The sequence below is a fragment of the Oreochromis aureus genome, linkage group 12, assembly GCF_013358895.1.
Source record: "Oreochromis aureus strain Israel breed Guangdong linkage group 12, ZZ_aureus, whole genome shotgun sequence".
Classification (NCBI taxonomy): domain Eukaryota; kingdom Metazoa; phylum Chordata; class Actinopteri; order Cichliformes; family Cichlidae; genus Oreochromis; species Oreochromis aureus.
Window position 1 is genome coordinate 39,216,668 of NC_052953.1, and position 17,018 is coordinate 39,233,685.

Genomic DNA, 17,018 nt, shown 5'->3' on the forward strand with positions numbered 1-17,018 from the left:
TCTGTGTTATTTTTTGTGTTAATAGAGAAATGTGTCAGCAGAAGTAGCTTTTTTCCCCCTTCATCTTTGCCGGATGATGAGGTCTGACTTACAGTTGGTATTCCAGTTCATCTCAGGCTTCTTGGGTTGATGGGTTTGAGGGTCTAGATTGTATACAAAGACAGTAAATCTAGCCATAGCAATGTCATAATTTTGTTTTGCATTATAGCCACCACTGTCTTGGTGTTTCGAAGCTGGATGTGACAATTTGTATAAGAGCAGGGGTTTCATGAGAAATTTACAGCCCAGTAAAACCACTGCATAAAAACGGATCCCTTTCGTTTAGATTAAAAGAAAAAGAAGTACAAAATTAATATGCAATTAACCGGTGATTTACAAACAATATGAACACCATGTTTTAATTTTAAAATAATTTAACTGAAATAAATAAAAATAAATATACTTTAAAGAACTAAAATGAAATGCACAATATCTCACAAAAGTGAGATATACACACTTGTCTTTGTACTCCTCACCTGGTTACGGCCAAAAATCCTTGACACCATCAGAAACAAATAAGTTTGTCTTGGTCTCATCAGATCACAGATAATCCATGTCCTTAGTCTACTTGTCTTCAGCAAACTGTTTGCGGGCTTTTTTGTGCATTATCTTTAGGAGGGGCTTCCTTCTGGGACTACAGCCATGTGATGCTGTGGGCGTGTATGGTCTGAGCACTGACAGGCTGACCCTCCATGCCTTCAACCTCTGCAGCAATGCTGGCAGCACTCATGCATCTATTTTCTAAAGACAACCTTTGGATATGATGCTGAGTATGTACAATCAACTTTTTTCGAACATGGCATGGTTTGTTCTGAGTGGAACATGTCCTGTTAAACCACTGTATGGTCTTAGCCACCGTGCTGCAGCTCAGTTTCAGGGTGCTGGGTATATTATTTGCCATGATGTGCCATGTTAAACTTGACCAGTATGAAACTGTGAGAGCAATAACACCAGTTCAGCACACCTGTTCCCCATTTGAACATGAGACCTTGTAACACTAACAAGTCACATAACACCAGGAAAATGGCTAATTGAGCACAATTTGGACATTTTCACTTAGGGGTGTACTCACTTTTGTTGTCAGGGTTTTAGGCAATAATGGCTGTGTGTTGAGTTATTTTGAGGTGACATCAAATTTACAGTGTTATACAAGCTGTACACTGACTACTTTTCATTGTATCAAAGTGTCATATCTTCAATGTTGTCCAATGAAAAGAGAGGAAAAAAATATTTACAAAAATGTAATTTTTTAAAAATACAGAGTAAGTATCTCACTTTTGTGAGATACTATATTGTTATATGTTCAGATAAAACTGAGGTTATTGTACTCGGCCCTAAAAATCTTAGAAATATGGTATCTAACCAGATTATTACTCTAAATGGCATTACCTTGGCCTCCAGTAACTCTGAGAAACCTTGGAGTGATTATTGACCAAGACATGTCCTTCAATGCACATATTAAACAAATATGTAAGACTACTTTCTTCCATTTGCGCAACATCTCTAAAATTAGAAATATCCTGTCTCAGAGTGACTCTGAAAAACTAGTTCATGTATTTATTACTTCCAGGCTGGACTACTGTAATTCATTATTATCAGGATGTCCTAAAAACTCCCTGAAAAGCCTTCAGTTAATCCAAAATGCTGCAGCAAGAGTACTGACAAGGACTAGAAAGAGAGAGCAGATTTCTCCTGTATTGGCTTCCCTTCATTGACTCCCTGTTAAATCCAGAATTGAATTCAAAATCCTGCTCCTCACATACAAGGTCTTAAATAATCAGGCCCCATCTTATCTTAATGACCTTGTAGTACCATATCACCCTATTAGAGCACTTCGCTCTCGCACTGCAGGCTTACTTGTTGTTCCTAGAGCAGGGGTGTCAAACTCAAATACACAGTGGGCCAAAATTCAAAACTGGAACAAGGTCGCGGGCTAACATTAATATTTATTGAAAAAAAATTCTTCCTCCAGATTTAAGAATGAATCTCTTCTTATGGACTCAAACAAGTTTTGCTGAAAAACTGAATATGGAACAAGCAAAGCTTAATACTAAACAATATATATATTAGCTGTATAATAGCAGTAGGCCAGCTCTAATAATAATTTGGTATGGCTTCGCGGGCCAAATGTAATTAGGCTGCGGGCCAAATTTGGCACACGGGCCAGAGTTTGACACCTATGTCCTAGAGTATTTAAAAGTAGAATGGGAGGGAGAGCCTTCAGGCCCCTCTTCTGTGGAACCAGCTTCCAGTTCTGATTTGGGAGACAGACACTATCTCTACTTTTAAGATTAGGCTTAAAACTTTCCTTTTTGCTAAAGCATATAGTTAGGGCTGGATCAGGTCACCCTAATATGGAACGCCAGGACTGCCTCATTATGGCAGTCCTGGCGTTGCATACCCTGAATCCTCCCTTAGTTATGCTGCAATAGACGTAGGCTGCCGGGGGATTCCCATGATGCATTGAGTTTTTCCTTTCCAGTCACCTTTCTCACTCACTATGTGTTAACAGACCTCTCTGCATTGAATCGTACCTGTTATTAATCTCTGTCTCTCTTCTACAGCATGTCTTTATCCTGTTTTCCTCCTCTCACCCCAACCGGTCAGCAGATGGCCCCGCCCCTCCCTGAGCCTGGTTCTTAGGTTTCTTCCTGTTAAAAGGGAGTTTTTCCTTCCCACTGTCCAAAGTGCTTGCTCATAGGGGGTCATACGATTGTTGGTTTTTTCTCTATATCCATTATTGTAGGATCTACTGTACAATATAAAGCGCCTTGAGGCGACTGTTGTTGTGATTTGGCGCTATATAAAGAAAATTGAATTGAATATATGGGAGATGTTTTAGTCTTAGGCTTTTTTGGTGAAATTTTTACAGTAAGCAGAAGATGCACTGACAACATTTGGAATAATTGTATTATCAGTTTAAAATGGAATTTTGAGTTTACTTTGGAAATACCGGAAATAGTTTCGTCCTATTTATTGTTTGAGTTTCGAAGGGAATCGAGCCGAAATAATTTAGTTTATATCGCAGTTACATCAATTTTTGCTGGGTTAGTTGCAATATTTTAAAAACCGAAATCAGATCTGTCCACAAACAAGCTCTCATTTTGCCGGAAGTGATTTTTATTCCGTGTAACTTGACCTGTGGCTCGTTCTCCTCCCTGTTGCTATGGCAACAGGGCTAGTCCAGGTGGAGCCACTGGCTGGCGTCTTGTCGGTCACGTGGGTGTCTGAGGAACAGTAGAGAAAGTGGTAGCTACATTCCCATTAACCGCAAATTCATGGAAACAAGCAGCTGCACTGTGATTTCTCCTCGACGAACGATCAGAATGAAATTACATCAGTTTCTTCCGTGGGGCGAAGTGCTCTAACGAAGACTGCTTTTAAGTCACAGCGGTCAGCAGTGATTAAGAAAAGAAATGCTGCTGTTTACGTTATCTGGTGGAAAACACGTTTACTCACTGTGACATTTCGCGTTTTTCCCCTCTGCTGTATTCTTTTGTCTTGAGGTGGATGTCTTTTAGACACGGTGTTCCGTTGTCTCCGCATCCTCTAGCATGGACTTGTAGCGTTGACGCCAGTATAAAAGCTACCTGCGAGGACGTGAGCAGTCCGTCATGAAAATGATGCATCATGGAATGTGAGCGTCTAAACTTTAAGCAACAATCCCACGCCGCGGAGAGTAAAAACATGGAGGTGAGGCTATAACCGACTGAGGCTGATGAAAAAGAGCCTCCCTCAGCTCGTTTTTTGTGTGAATGTTTGACTCTGCTGGTCGTGGCCGACACACGCACCCAAAGGACCTGCAGGGGACGGGACGTCAGTGTGTGTGGTGATGCTTCTTCTCTATTTTTTTTCTGGTGTCAGTTTTGGTTTCTCCAGCAAGATCTGCGCTATTCCGCAATGGCTCGATTTGAAGACGAACTGTCCAGCCGCTATGGAGGCGGCTGTCCCGCAGCCCCTGCCAGGGGAGGCAGCCGGCAGCCGGGGCCTCCGGGTGGCCAGAGGATGTACAAGCAGACGATGGCCCAGAGAGCCAGGACCATGGCCATTTACAACCCAATTCCAGTCAAACAGAACTGCCTCACCGTCAACCGCTCTTTGTTCATCTTCAGCGAGGATAATGTCATACGGAAATATGCCAAAAAGATCACCGAATGGCCATATCCGTACAACCCAGTAAACCCCCAGATAAGCCGCTCTGTCCCGTATAAAACCCGCATGCCTGACGACGAACACCCGGGAAATTTTAAGGGGCCTTACTTAGACGTAGAAGAAACCGGCATCTAGAATACTGTTTATTAATTAATATTAATATATATTAAGAAAGCAACAATACGTTCAGCTAAAATGTAAAACTTGCACAGCTGGCTCTCTGGTTGTTTCCAGTGTTGGTCACAAGTCCCATGCTGCTAAATGCTGTAGTCATGAGTTGGTTTATAGTATAGCACATCTAGGTAAGAGCTGAAGTTTATGTGTGATGACATGACTATATGGGCTTGCTCGGTAGATCCTTTTCTTGTCTTCTGGTGAATGGTGTGCTCTGTAGATGGTGCTGTCCTGAGTACTGAACTTCAGCAATCTGCAGGCTTTCCTCAGCAGTAAGGCGGTGGCACTCTGCATGGGTGTGACACAAAACAAACAAGCGCTGAAATGCAGCAGGTTTCAGGGTATAAAGCAGCTCATGCCTGTTTGGTAGATGTTGTGCACAGTGAGTGAATGCCACCTGTTGAGCTTAGTGTGCTGACCAAAATCATTTCTTACTGGTGTGCATTTTGATTTTTCTGAGGAAAAGTCCCTGGAAAGACACCTGTATATGTGCACGAGTGTTCATGTAATTAACTCACATTTAGTTGTGGAATAGTATCCATTGCTTAAGTCACTGGTTGGTTAACCTCTGGACTAAGCAAACTGATCATGCCTTGATGTCGCAGTGCATTAGTGAGCCATTTATCCTGATGCAGCTCAATCAAAGCAGCGCTGCAGGAGGATTTACTGTGGTTCAAAGCAGTTGGAGGCCTGGTGCCTGGAATGCATTGGTCTCCTCCCTCTCCTGAGGATGCCCTCTTACTGGCAGAGCTGTATCATCCCTGAGGGGTACACTAATAACACAACGGCAGTGCAGTGTAGGGAGCGAGATACCCAAATGAGCTGTGCAAATCTGCATTTAATTTCTTTCAAAAAGCAGACGTTTAATTCAACACTGAAGAACTGCTGCATATCACCAGATATGCATCACCAAGCTCCCACTAGACTGGAGACTTAGAATGGTGATCACTTTGGGTTGTCTTGCTTTTGCAAAATATCAGGGAGTGTATTAGAAGATGGATATAGCTCTATAGTAAGGTGCTAGTAAAATAGTACAACTATATTGAAGTGGCACGTCACCAAAATATTTAGTTTACTATACTGTATTTTTCTGTGGGTGTAGATGGAAAAAGTAACCCTCTATACACACAATTATAATCAGGAGTTGTCATCCTTGATTTTTAGGGTAACAATTTGACTGGAAGTGTGTGTTATAAGTGACCAAGTTGAGGTCTGCAGATCATGAAAAGGTTTTCCTCAACTGTTGTAAGGCCAAAGCTGGAAAGATTACTTTTGAAATGGAAAAGCTTACATTGTTAAATTGTAATAAGTAATGCAACTAAATTTCATGAAAGGAGTACAACTTATTTCAGTTAGTTTGGTACAGGAATTGCAATGCTAGGTGCTAGGTGTTTGTTTGGCAGATGGGAGGTAGTGCATATTCAAACTAGAAAAACCCCCCACAAAGTTCAAAAGAATGCTGTAAAAATGTGACAAAAAATGGCATTTATGACAAACAATATAACAAAGGTTATATTTCAAATGTAATCCACATACACTGCAAGCTTTTGTAATTGTCATCTTCACATTATTACTCTGTTTTTTGGTTTTTGTTTTTTAATTTTTCTCAGTATCTAACAGTATCTACAGTTACATTTATTTTCTAAGTTTATTATAGAACTCTGTTGTATTAGGACTTTTATACATAATGGAATACATTTTTTCCATTACAGTTTCATCAACTTTGTTTGCAGTACAAATGTAAAGATGTGAAAACCAGATATCAAAATTTGAGCCCATAATACCAAATGACTGGACCCTGTCTAGATACAGGGACTCTTTAACACAATCCTGCCCTTTATTCTGCTAAATATACTTACATTATTTGTATAATTTTATTATGCTTCCTGCATAAAGGAGTTTTTGTGCTTCCTCTTCTCCCTAAAGCGGCGTTAGCCTCCCATTTCCAATATTGTGATAGCAGCAGCATGAGTGAAAGGGAACATTTACAAGATGGTAGTGCTGCCAAAACACAGTAGGCTGAGCTGGAGTTGGAAGTCTTAAGCAAGTTAAGATTTTCAATGGAAGCAGATATACTGGATGTTGAATATGGAGCTGCCAGGCAGGAGGAAAAGAGAGAGACCACAGAGAAGCTTTATGCATATATTGAAGGAAGACATGGAGAGGATGGGTGTAACAGGGGAGGATGCTAGTGGTAGGGAGAGATGAAGGCAGATGATCTGCTGTGGCAATATTATCAGTTAACATAAAAGGATAGCTTTGGTTGACCTATGAAGTGATAGTAAAAATGCCGGTGTGTCAGCATTGCTCCATCCAGATGATTGAAACTGAGCTAATCATATGAACTTGGAACTTAAAAAAAGTGTTGTGTTAGGAAATAATCAACAAGCAAAACACACAATGAATGCTACACTGAGTCAGTCCTTGAATATATTTCTGCCACAAACTTGCTCATCATCTACACAGTTCTCGTCATTCTTACTAGAAAACCCTGATGTATGGGGACATTAGTTCATGAACTATTTCTTCTTCCTTAATACATCATTTCCAAGTCGACACTTAGTAGCTGTTTTACCTGTTCTGTTGTCTCTCCTTCCATTGATTTTTCTTGGTATGACAGAAAGATGATGACAAGCAGGCTAAAAGCTTTATCACTGATGGATGAGCTAGCCACAAAAAATAATAACTGCTCTGAAATTTCATTGTAGCTTCAAGTGCATGCACTCTGTTTCTTTGAATCTTCTCCAGTATTCTTCTCTAGCCAATCTGATACATAACCTAGAACAATCATTTCAACAGAAAGAAATGGCTGGTGCCAATGCCAAAACTTTCTCTTCATGCATAATGCTGTTAAGAAACTACCAACGTAAAGGGGGGGGGGCTTTGTGTCAACCTTCGTCAGGTTTCTATGTCTTGATTTAATGTTTGCATGTTTTCACAAGACTTCCTTAACACTGTCACTCCATTTGAGTACATGATCTTGGCCACTATTATAGCAAACTGCATTGTGCTGGCCTTGGAACAACACCTACCGGCCTCAGACAAAACCCCAATGTCAGAGCGTTTGGTAAGTAAAAAGCTGGTTGGTTCTTTTATTGTGTTACACAATAGAAACAGCATTTTGTAAATGCAAACACTAAGGAATTAGCATTGTTATTTTTAACAGATGTCTTTCTTTTGTCTGGAATTCATGCATGCATGTCTGTCTGTCAGTAAATAGTTTCTATCCTGCAGACTCTGCTGCCACAAAGTTACTGATTTCAATCTTTCCTCTTTTTCCTAACCATGTGCTCATGGGTTTGACCATTTCAAGTAGTATCAAGTATCTAAACTGAAAAGATGTGCAGATGCCAATTTCCCCTCAGCATGAGACAGGGTCCTTCCTCCTGAGCGCTGCAGGTTGTGCAGATCCATGCAGAGCTGCCTTTGATCCCCAATGTGTCATTACCACAGGCTACCCCTGCTCCAGTCTTTTTATTAAAGAAGGAAATAGTGGGAGTGACAATGGCAGGGCTGCTTTAGGAATTAAATACCACATACCATAGATTTCATAAAATGTCTGTGTTTGCCCAGCAAAGTTATGGAGTTGTGACAAGGGCTGCAGTTTAAGATTATTGCTTTGGGATTGTGTAGTGTCAAAAAAAGGAATAAAAATCAAAAAGGCAAACTGAAAGCTCCCTGCTGTGATGGCCCGTTGTGAATAAGGGAGCAGTTGAAAGTAGGTATCAATACAGAAGGGGAAATAATTAGTTGGTTCCCTGCTGAATTGGTAAGTTTGCACACTAACAAAGAAATGAACAGTCTCTAATGTTACGATAGTTTCATTTGAATGGAGAGGCAAAATATCAGCTAGAAATTAAAAAAAAACTTGACATAAAAGTAAAACTTATTTGGATGTTATTGAGTGAAATGAGTATTTGATCCCCTACAATCCAGCCTTAATTCTGGCTCCCACAGATTGGCCGTGTGCTCATGTGTGCTCACACAGATTGCAATCAGTCAGTCAATTAGATACACCTGATCTGTCAAAGGACATCAGGGACAATATTTTAGACCTGCAGAAGGCAGAAACAAGCTACAAGACCATCACCGAGGAGCTTGGGCAGAAGGTAACTACTGTTGGTGTGATTAATAAATTAAACAATCATAAAAATAAAAAAACAAATCTACTATAAGAATTAGAGACTGTTCATTTTTTCATACAAATTCAGCACAGGATCAAATAATTATTTCCACTACTGTGTAATCTTATATAGAATTTTTATAATCTGTTTATAATTGTTGATTTGGTATTTGGAAATAAAAGGTCTGTTATTCTATTTCACTGCAAGGGAAGTAGTAGAATCGGCCACTTTGAGGTAACAAGGATAGTAGTTGCACTTTTATCAACATGTAATTGACCAAAACAGCATCTTCAATGAGGTTTCAAGGCATTTGATAAAAGCAGATATAGATCACTTTTCTGGTGATCACACTACTTTTTGATGTTGCGATCCAAGTCAGTGCACCCTTTACACCGATGGATGAACAGGCTGTAGCTTGAATGTTAGCCTAAAGTATAAACATTACTCTGTAATGTTACTGTGTTACTCTCAGTCTCTCTGTATAAAAAGTTTCATTTTTAAGAAGAAGTTAAAATGTCCAATACTGCTCGAAAATGAGCCGGAGGACATCTACATGTGTAATTGCATTGCAACTGGCAAAATTTGATTAGGGTTATATTATATGTCAGAGTATTGCCAGGTGTGAAGTTGATAACAGATTGCTTACCCATAACCAATTATTTTCATAATTCCTGATTAAAAGTTATCTCTGTTTAACAGCTGATAGAGCGCATTGTCTGAAACTGTTCCACTGCAAAGAAGGGAAAGTCAGAATGGGAAACTTAGTGATTTAATGTTTAGCAGCTTATTGTTAGAATAAGTGTCCAAGTCCTATGCAGCAGCAGTGATTTGATTATGTAAATATAGTTTTTCATGTGTAATTTAAATACGAATGGACAGATTATTTATATAAGCATCCTGTGAGGCATTCACAGAACATTGCATGTCTTGGGGGTAAAGTGCTCCCAGAAAATTCCAAATAATTCCAAGTACCGCTATTATTGTTCTGAGGTCTTAATAGGTGCTAACCATAACTCTGTACTTCTCAAAAAGGCCGAAAAGCTATTTTTCTAATGAATGTTTTTATTTGTTTTTATATGCATGTAGTGAAAACATAATGTGCATATTCTAATTGAGTAGGGTTAGGGTCACCACCAGTGAGGCCTTAGCCCTGACAGGGTTAATAAATATATCGCTGAGAATAAAGAAAAATGATTACCTTTATGATACCTATTGGGTTTTGTTTTTTGAATAGATTGAATAGACGCTTTGCGATAATTACATTTACCTTGACCAAAGTTTGAATCCTTTTTTAAAACCTCTTTTCCCTTTAAACTCTATTAAGTTAATGGAGTGATGAAGCCAAATTAATTATACTGAATCCATCCACCAGCACTAGTTGCACCATGTGTTATTCCTTTAACTGGGAGACACCTCTAGTTTTCTAAAGCGTTTCCAGAACTCACAGATTCACAGGGAAAAAAAAAGGTTTCCGATTTTTTGTAGTCATAGTTCTTTTGGTGGGTTAAAGCACCTGATAGAGCTTTGTAGAGGATCACAGTACTAGAACCTTCTTTTCATTGTGTATTATTTCACATTATCTGTATCAGTCTTTATAAATCTATGTCTGCAGTTTCAGAAATCCTTTTCTCTTCTTTCCTCTTACAGGATGACACAGAGCCCTATTTTATTGGAATATTTTGCTTTGAGGCTGGCATCAAGATCATTGCCCTGGGCTTTGCCTTCCACAAAGGCTCCTACCTGCGTAATGGCTGGAATGTAATGGACTTTGTGGTGGTCCTAACAGGGTGAGTAGCGCAGGCCTAATGGCTTATGTAACTGCTAACTGACAGAGCCGATGGGCAACAGCGATTAATGAGAGGTGGGAGAGAGCCTTGTTGTGTATGTGTGTGTGTTGCATTTCTAATGATCAGTAGAGCTGAGCCATTCCAGATGGCAGGGTGTTTTCTTCCTGTCTGAATAAACAGTGTCTCAATAAGGTGGAATTGTCTGCAGTAGATGTGCAAAACAGAAGGAAATCAGAGAACACAGCACAGAAAGGACTATAACACAAATCCAGTAAAAGCTTTTTTCTTTCTGTTTTTCATCTTTAAAAATCATGAAAATCAAACACATTTTCGAGTAATAACAAGTTTTGTTTTTTTCAGGGGATTGTGTTGAGTTTAAGGCCATGGCTAGTTCCTTCTGACTGCTCTGATGAAAGCACTTAGTCGTAGTTTTAAGAAATTTAGAGTAGATGGTACAAACCTTTTTGGAAGTTCAAACATGCATCAGTTTCCATCATGTTTGTGTTGACAAATTTGGCCAAATTAACAAAGGCTAACAATGTAGATATTTCCCCATTTTTCATAGAGTCAAACTGTAAGAGTTTAGTTTACTTTAATGTTAATGTTGAAGCCAATTAAACTTCTATACTTCTATACAGTTTTTCTATACTTATGTTATATTTAGGTAACTGAGCATTTAATTCAAAATATTTCTCCTCTTCTTGGAGCTATTTGACATGTTTATCCACTACCTTTGGCTTTAAGTGTTTATCCATTAAATACTTAAAGATTAAAGACTTAAAAACATTCAGATGTCGCTATAGCAAATATTTGTCTATGAATTTTACACATTTTACAGGAATTAACATTCTTTTACATACCTATTTCAACCAACATATCGATTATTTAGCTATTTTAATTTCTCGGTATGCTTTTCTGACTTAATAGGCATCAACAACATATTTTATGGAATAATTTATTTTCCTTTATAGTATTTAGTCCAGTCAAGTTGGGGTAACTATGGTTGGAGTTCACTCCACTTTGCCTCTTAATAAGGTATGCTTTTGATGCCAACAAAAAATATATTTTAGCTCTTTGGACAGCACCCTTTTTACTGTATAACATTTATTTACCATTTATTTCAAAAAGGGCTGTTATAGAGGCATGCGACATTGTATGACATCAGCAAGTTTTGGTGCCTATGTTCAATCTCTAAAACTTCTGGTGTTTATTGTTTGCCATGTATGAGAATTTGTTTCGTCATCACTAATTTTTAACGCGTTGACTTGGCCTGTTTTTGTCTACTTTGTGGGATGCAAAAACGTGTTTTTATTATTAATTTTCTGAATTAATATTTAAATTGTTTAGTCAGCGTATTAAAATTATAAAATCTAGTCTACAGATTACTTATTTTATCTATCAAATATTTAAAAAGCCGAAACTCAGAAAATGAACGTTATTATTTGTTCAGAGGTAAAACAGCCTATGACCGGGCTGACGTCTTCTAAAAGTATTGCACTGAAACCAGATGTTACAGGCCATTATCATCTGACACACTACTTGTTTTTGTATCTGAAGGAAAAAAACAATTGGCTGATGAGCTGGAATATCTGATTTTTAAGTTGCCAGCTATTAGTGTCAGTTTTAAAACGCCTATGACTCGGGTTCTACCCTTGATAGCAGCTGTTTATTTGTACCTCATGAAGGTGAGTCTGGAACTTCAGATAACAATTTTGTAGGCCCTTTAAAAGTGATGCAAAGCCCATAAAAGGCTGATAACTTGAGAATAATGTGACAAAAGATTTAAAAATTGATTCCATAGGTGTGTCTACTAATGATGGCACTGTTTGCGCCGATACTGTTCCAAATGAGTATCTTAATTTAATTTTAATTTTAGTATATATACATATTAAAATATCTCACTATAATGTTTTTGACAGCTTTAGTAGGAACAGAAATGGACTTTTATTATCACCATATTTCTGAGAATGTGTACAGGAATATTGCTGTTGAAGTGTGGTAAGGGTGAAAAGGAAGAGGCTGTAGTGTGGGGGGTTGATGCTGGAAGGGCGGGGATCAGAAGGCTGCTGTTACGCTGCTGAAAGTCCCTGAGCACCTGCTAGCCTCACTGGGGGACAGGCCAGCCTCTTTTACGTAATGATACAGATATTTATTTCAGCCGTCTTGGGCCGTGAGGAACCTTGTTGCAACAAACAGAGCCTCTCCCAATTCCCCAACCTCTCATCAACACCTTAACCTCTCGCTGGATATCACTAGGAGTCACTGAGACTTTTGTTCCTGTTAGCTGGAAACAAGGAAATATAGTAAATGTCTGGTTTACTAATATGTCCTTGAGATCTGCCTGTTTGCATGTTGCTTCTTTATTGTAGAACCAAAACTGTTTGTGTTCCGCATAAATACAGTGATAGCCATATTTTACTGGGAGCCTAATCCTGTCAAAATATTTCTTGAAAAGGATGGAGCATGGGCTACACTGCTTACAAATAAATCTAGCTATCTTCTGATGATGGCCTTTTTTCCAGCTTCAGGCAAGTGATGGAATACTGTGGAATTAAAAATAGCCTTAGCATGTGCATCACACAATAAACAATTTCTATTATATACTTGTGAATAATAGAAACATTCTAACATATGCAAAATATATGCAAGGAACATTTCTCCTAGTAAATGCTTTATTTGCACAAGTACCCACAAGCTGTACGTTTGCATGTACTGTATCGAGCATAAATTGTGAGTATGTTGAGTGTTGAGGTTATTGACAGGTTGTTAGAGCCTTTATGCAGCCAGAGCAGTTGTGTGTGTGTGTGAGAGAGAGAGAGAGGGAGGGAGAGAGAGAGAGAGAGAGTGGGTGAGTGGGTGTGTGGGTGGGTGTGGGTGTGGATGCAGCTCAAGCAGGTCTGATTAAATTGGGGCTGAGCAGGCTGGCATGTCAGCCATAATTGAAGGGTTGGGTGGTGGATAGAGGCCATTACACCAGTGGTCTGGTCATTTTATCAGGGCCATGCTACACTGATGGGTTGAGCCATGTTTTCCGGGTAGATATCGGATCACTCGTGCAGAGTCATGCAGCTGAACACACACATGCAGGCAGTGCACTTAAGCATGCTTGTACACAAATGCTGGTCAATCATTTCTCAGTGATGATGTCCATTTCCTGCAGGATGTGCTGTGTGAAAACCCATAGCAATCATGCATTAACAGTGACTCATTGATTATCAGCATTCATCTCATCTGAGCAGCCATCTTAGCAGATTGTTTGTAACTTGAGTATAACATGACCCTTCATCTTTCACTCTGTTATGCTTGCACAGGTTGCAAATGCCACATCATCTCTTCCATGTAACATAAAAGATTAGATGGAACACTTGGATAATAAGGAATTATAATATTATATACTAGAAGCAACAAATACATTAGCTACACATATTTTTCAGCATCACTGTCACATAGGATTTTTCTAATTTTAGCAATATTGCACTGACAGAGGGGAAAAAAATAGAATTTTTACAATATGGGTTGTAAACCAAGGAATTGTAAACCGAGGATTCTACTAGAATAGCAAGGACTAGTATAGAGGCTGATATAAAACACCTTAGAGTGTAAACTTATTGTGTAATGTACTGCCAGGAGATTTGTGGTTTGCCTTTGTTAGTCTAACACAGTGACAAGGATCCCAGTGTGGGGGCTCTGCTTTTTCTGCTCTCAAATGGTATCGGTGAATCCAGCTAACATGCAGCCTGCGTGACTGCAGGTCACTCATAGCACACTGAATTTACTGCATAAAACTGTCCAGTATTTTACCAAACTGCTATTGATAAAATGAACAAATTTGTTAACTGTAAGAATGAGAATTTGTGGTTTTAGAGGTAGTTTTGCTTTCATGCAAAACAACAGCTAGCTGTTTAAAATATTCAACCTTAAAATATTCACTTTCAAATAATTATAATTAAAATGTACATAATCTCCATATTTATTGTATTTTGATTACACAAGTTTTGTAGGATAACTAATCCCCTGATACTGTTACAGTAACATGTTATTATCTCCTTCATACGTTTCCTTTGAAAGCTTCCAGAATTAGTAATTGTGTCACAGTAAACAGTAGGTTTTTAGTTTGATCATGAATTGATTTAATATATTTTGTGCATTCTATATTTCTATATTTGATTTGTCAAGATTAATCATTTTTTGAGTCATTGTTTTGAGTCACTGCATTCCTTCTACTTTACTCTGTGCAATTACATGTTTCCACAGAATGCTTTTTCATAAATCCCAAGAAATGGAGGTGAACTCTACAGGACCTTCAGCTGTTATTCATATACCTAAGATACAATAAAAGACATATAGACCACAGTATACACAGTCAAGGCAGTCAACAGGAGGAGAGCTTCCAGGGAAAAATAGTGACAGCCACGATCCTTTTTCTGGCTCTAGTTGATCTAAGGGGTGTCTCTGGCTTTTTTCTGACGGGCATTTTGCCACTGCAGATGTTTGACACTGCATGTACTGTCAAACTGCACAAACTGGTTGAGACAACACAATATTGCCTCCAGGTAATTATTAATGAAAAACATCAGCACAAATGATGAAAAGGAGCTAGAAGCTTTGTTTTTATTCAAGTCAATTGAACTTTATTATTTTTATTTCACAACAATTCACAACAACTGTCACGTCAAAGCACTTTACATTGTGGGTTACGGACACTACAATATTAAATAAACAACAAGAAAACACAACAAAAAACGATAAGACCACCCACTATGACTAAGCATTTGGTGATGGTAGAAAGGACAAACTCCCCTTTCACAGGAAAAAACCTCCAACTGAACCAGGGTGTGGGCAGCCATCTGCTGTCAAATCATTGATGATACCCATTTCCTGTAGAATGTGCTGTGTGGAAACCCAAAGTAAGTATGCATTAGCAGTAACTCACTGATTGTAAGCAATCAGTTAATCTGGGTAGTCATCTCAAGTTCATTTCAATTTATCTGTGTTCAACTTTAGTACTATGTTATTTTGTTGTGAACCATTATGTAAATTCATCATTTTATTTTATTACAACTTGGGGGTTGTCTATTATAATCTTCCACAATAACTTGGGGAGGATCTAATTTGTTGAATTAAACATTGCTTACATATTAAATCCTCAGCTTTTTTTTTTTTTTTTTTTTTTAATCAAGACATCTTTAATTGTACTGACTACTCAAAAAGAGGATACTTACAATCCTGATGACAACTAGGGTATTCCAGTACTGAAATGTATCATGGTAGAATTTTTCTGTCTATACTGAATTCTCTGTTGATAGTGAAGTATTTTTGACCTGAAGAAAAAGTTGTAATTTAACTGTTTTAGTTTTGAGTCACAGCACAAATAGAGTGAATGTAATGGTGTTGTCCATTGCTGCCGCACATGTGTTTACTGAAATAAAAGTGAGGTTACTGCACTTGCTGTAAAAATCTAAATTGATAATTACTCTAGGTGGCATTACCTTGGCCTTCAGTAATACTGTGAGAAATCTTGAAGTCATGTTTGACCAGGATATGTACTTCAATGGGCATATCAAACAAATATGGCCACTGCTGTTTTCCACACTTCCAGCTACTTATGTGTGGTTCCCTTTCCTGTTTATGCCACCCAATAAGCATTTAGCGTATGCAAAGTGTCTTCACTGTTGAATTTTTGGAGGATAAGATAAGATAAGATAACCTTTATTAGTCCCACACGTGGGAAATTTGTTTTGTCACAGCAGGAAGTGGACAGTGCAAAAGTTAGAATAAAATATACAATGAGATAAAAATAGAGTACAAATGCTATATACAATTGAGTAAAAATACAACGATGCCAGAAAAGATTATTGCACATTAGTGTTATTGCACATTTGTGGATGTGTGTGTTTGATCAGTTAAAGTCTTTATTGTGGAGTCTGACAGCAGTGGGGAGGAAAGACCTGCGAAATCTCTCCGTCCCACACCGTGGGTGCCGCAGCCTGCCACTGAAGGAGCTGCTCAGTGCTGTCACAGTCTCATGCATGGGGTGGGAGATGTTGTCCAACAGGGATGACAGCTTAGCCACCATTCTCCTGTCACTCACCACCTCCACTGGGTCCAGAGGGCATCCTAGAACAGAGCTGGCCCTGCGGATCAGCCTGTTCAGTCTCTTCCTGTCCCAGGGAGGAGATGTTGCCGCCCAGCAGACCACACCATAAAAGATGGCTGAGGCCACCACAGAGTCATAGAAGGTCTTCAGGAGTGGGCCCTCCACTCCAAACGACCTGAGTCTCCGCAGCAGGTACAGCCTGCTCTGCCCTTTCCTGTAGAGGGCGTCTGAATTATGAGTCCAGTCCAGTTTGTTGTTCAGATGAACACCAAGGTACCTGTAGCTGTCCACAGCCTCAATGTCCATACCTTGGATGTTCAGTGGTTGCAGTGGAGGATGTTTGTGCCTGCGGAAGTCTACCACCAGCTCCTTGGTTTTACTGGCATTGATCTGGAGGTAGTTCAGCTGGCACCAGTCCACAAAGTCTTGAGTCAGTCCTCTGTACTCCTTGTCGTCCCCATCAGTGATGAGGCCGACTATTGCAGAGTCATCAGAGAACTTCTGCAGGAAGCACTGGGTGGAGTTGTGGGAGAAGTCTGCAGTGTAGATGGTGAAGAGGAACGGAGCCAGAACCGTTCCCTGTGGGGCCCCCATACTGCAGACGACCCTGTCCGACACACAGCCCTGAGTCCTCACATACTGTGG

At 39.2% G+C, this 17,018-nt stretch overlaps 1 protein-coding gene across 1 annotated transcript in view; it reads left to right on the forward strand.

Annotated features, from left to right (window-relative positions):
* Nucleotides 1–3,910: 3,910 nt before the first annotated feature.
* The window catches only part of cacna1ba (calcium channel, voltage-dependent, N type, alpha 1B subunit, a), a 340,688-nt gene continuing 327,580 nt past the window's right edge, over nt 3,911–17,018 (forward strand). The window contains exons 1-3 of the mRNA XM_039620693.1: nt 3,911–4,199; nt 7,327–7,432; nt 10,137–10,276. Of these exons, the coding sequence (XP_039476627.1) occupies nt 3,940–4,199; nt 7,327–7,432; nt 10,137–10,276 (506 nt within the window). The 5' untranslated portion in view covers nt 3,911–3,939. The remainder of the gene's footprint in view (nt 4,200–7,326; nt 7,433–10,136; nt 10,277–17,018) is intronic.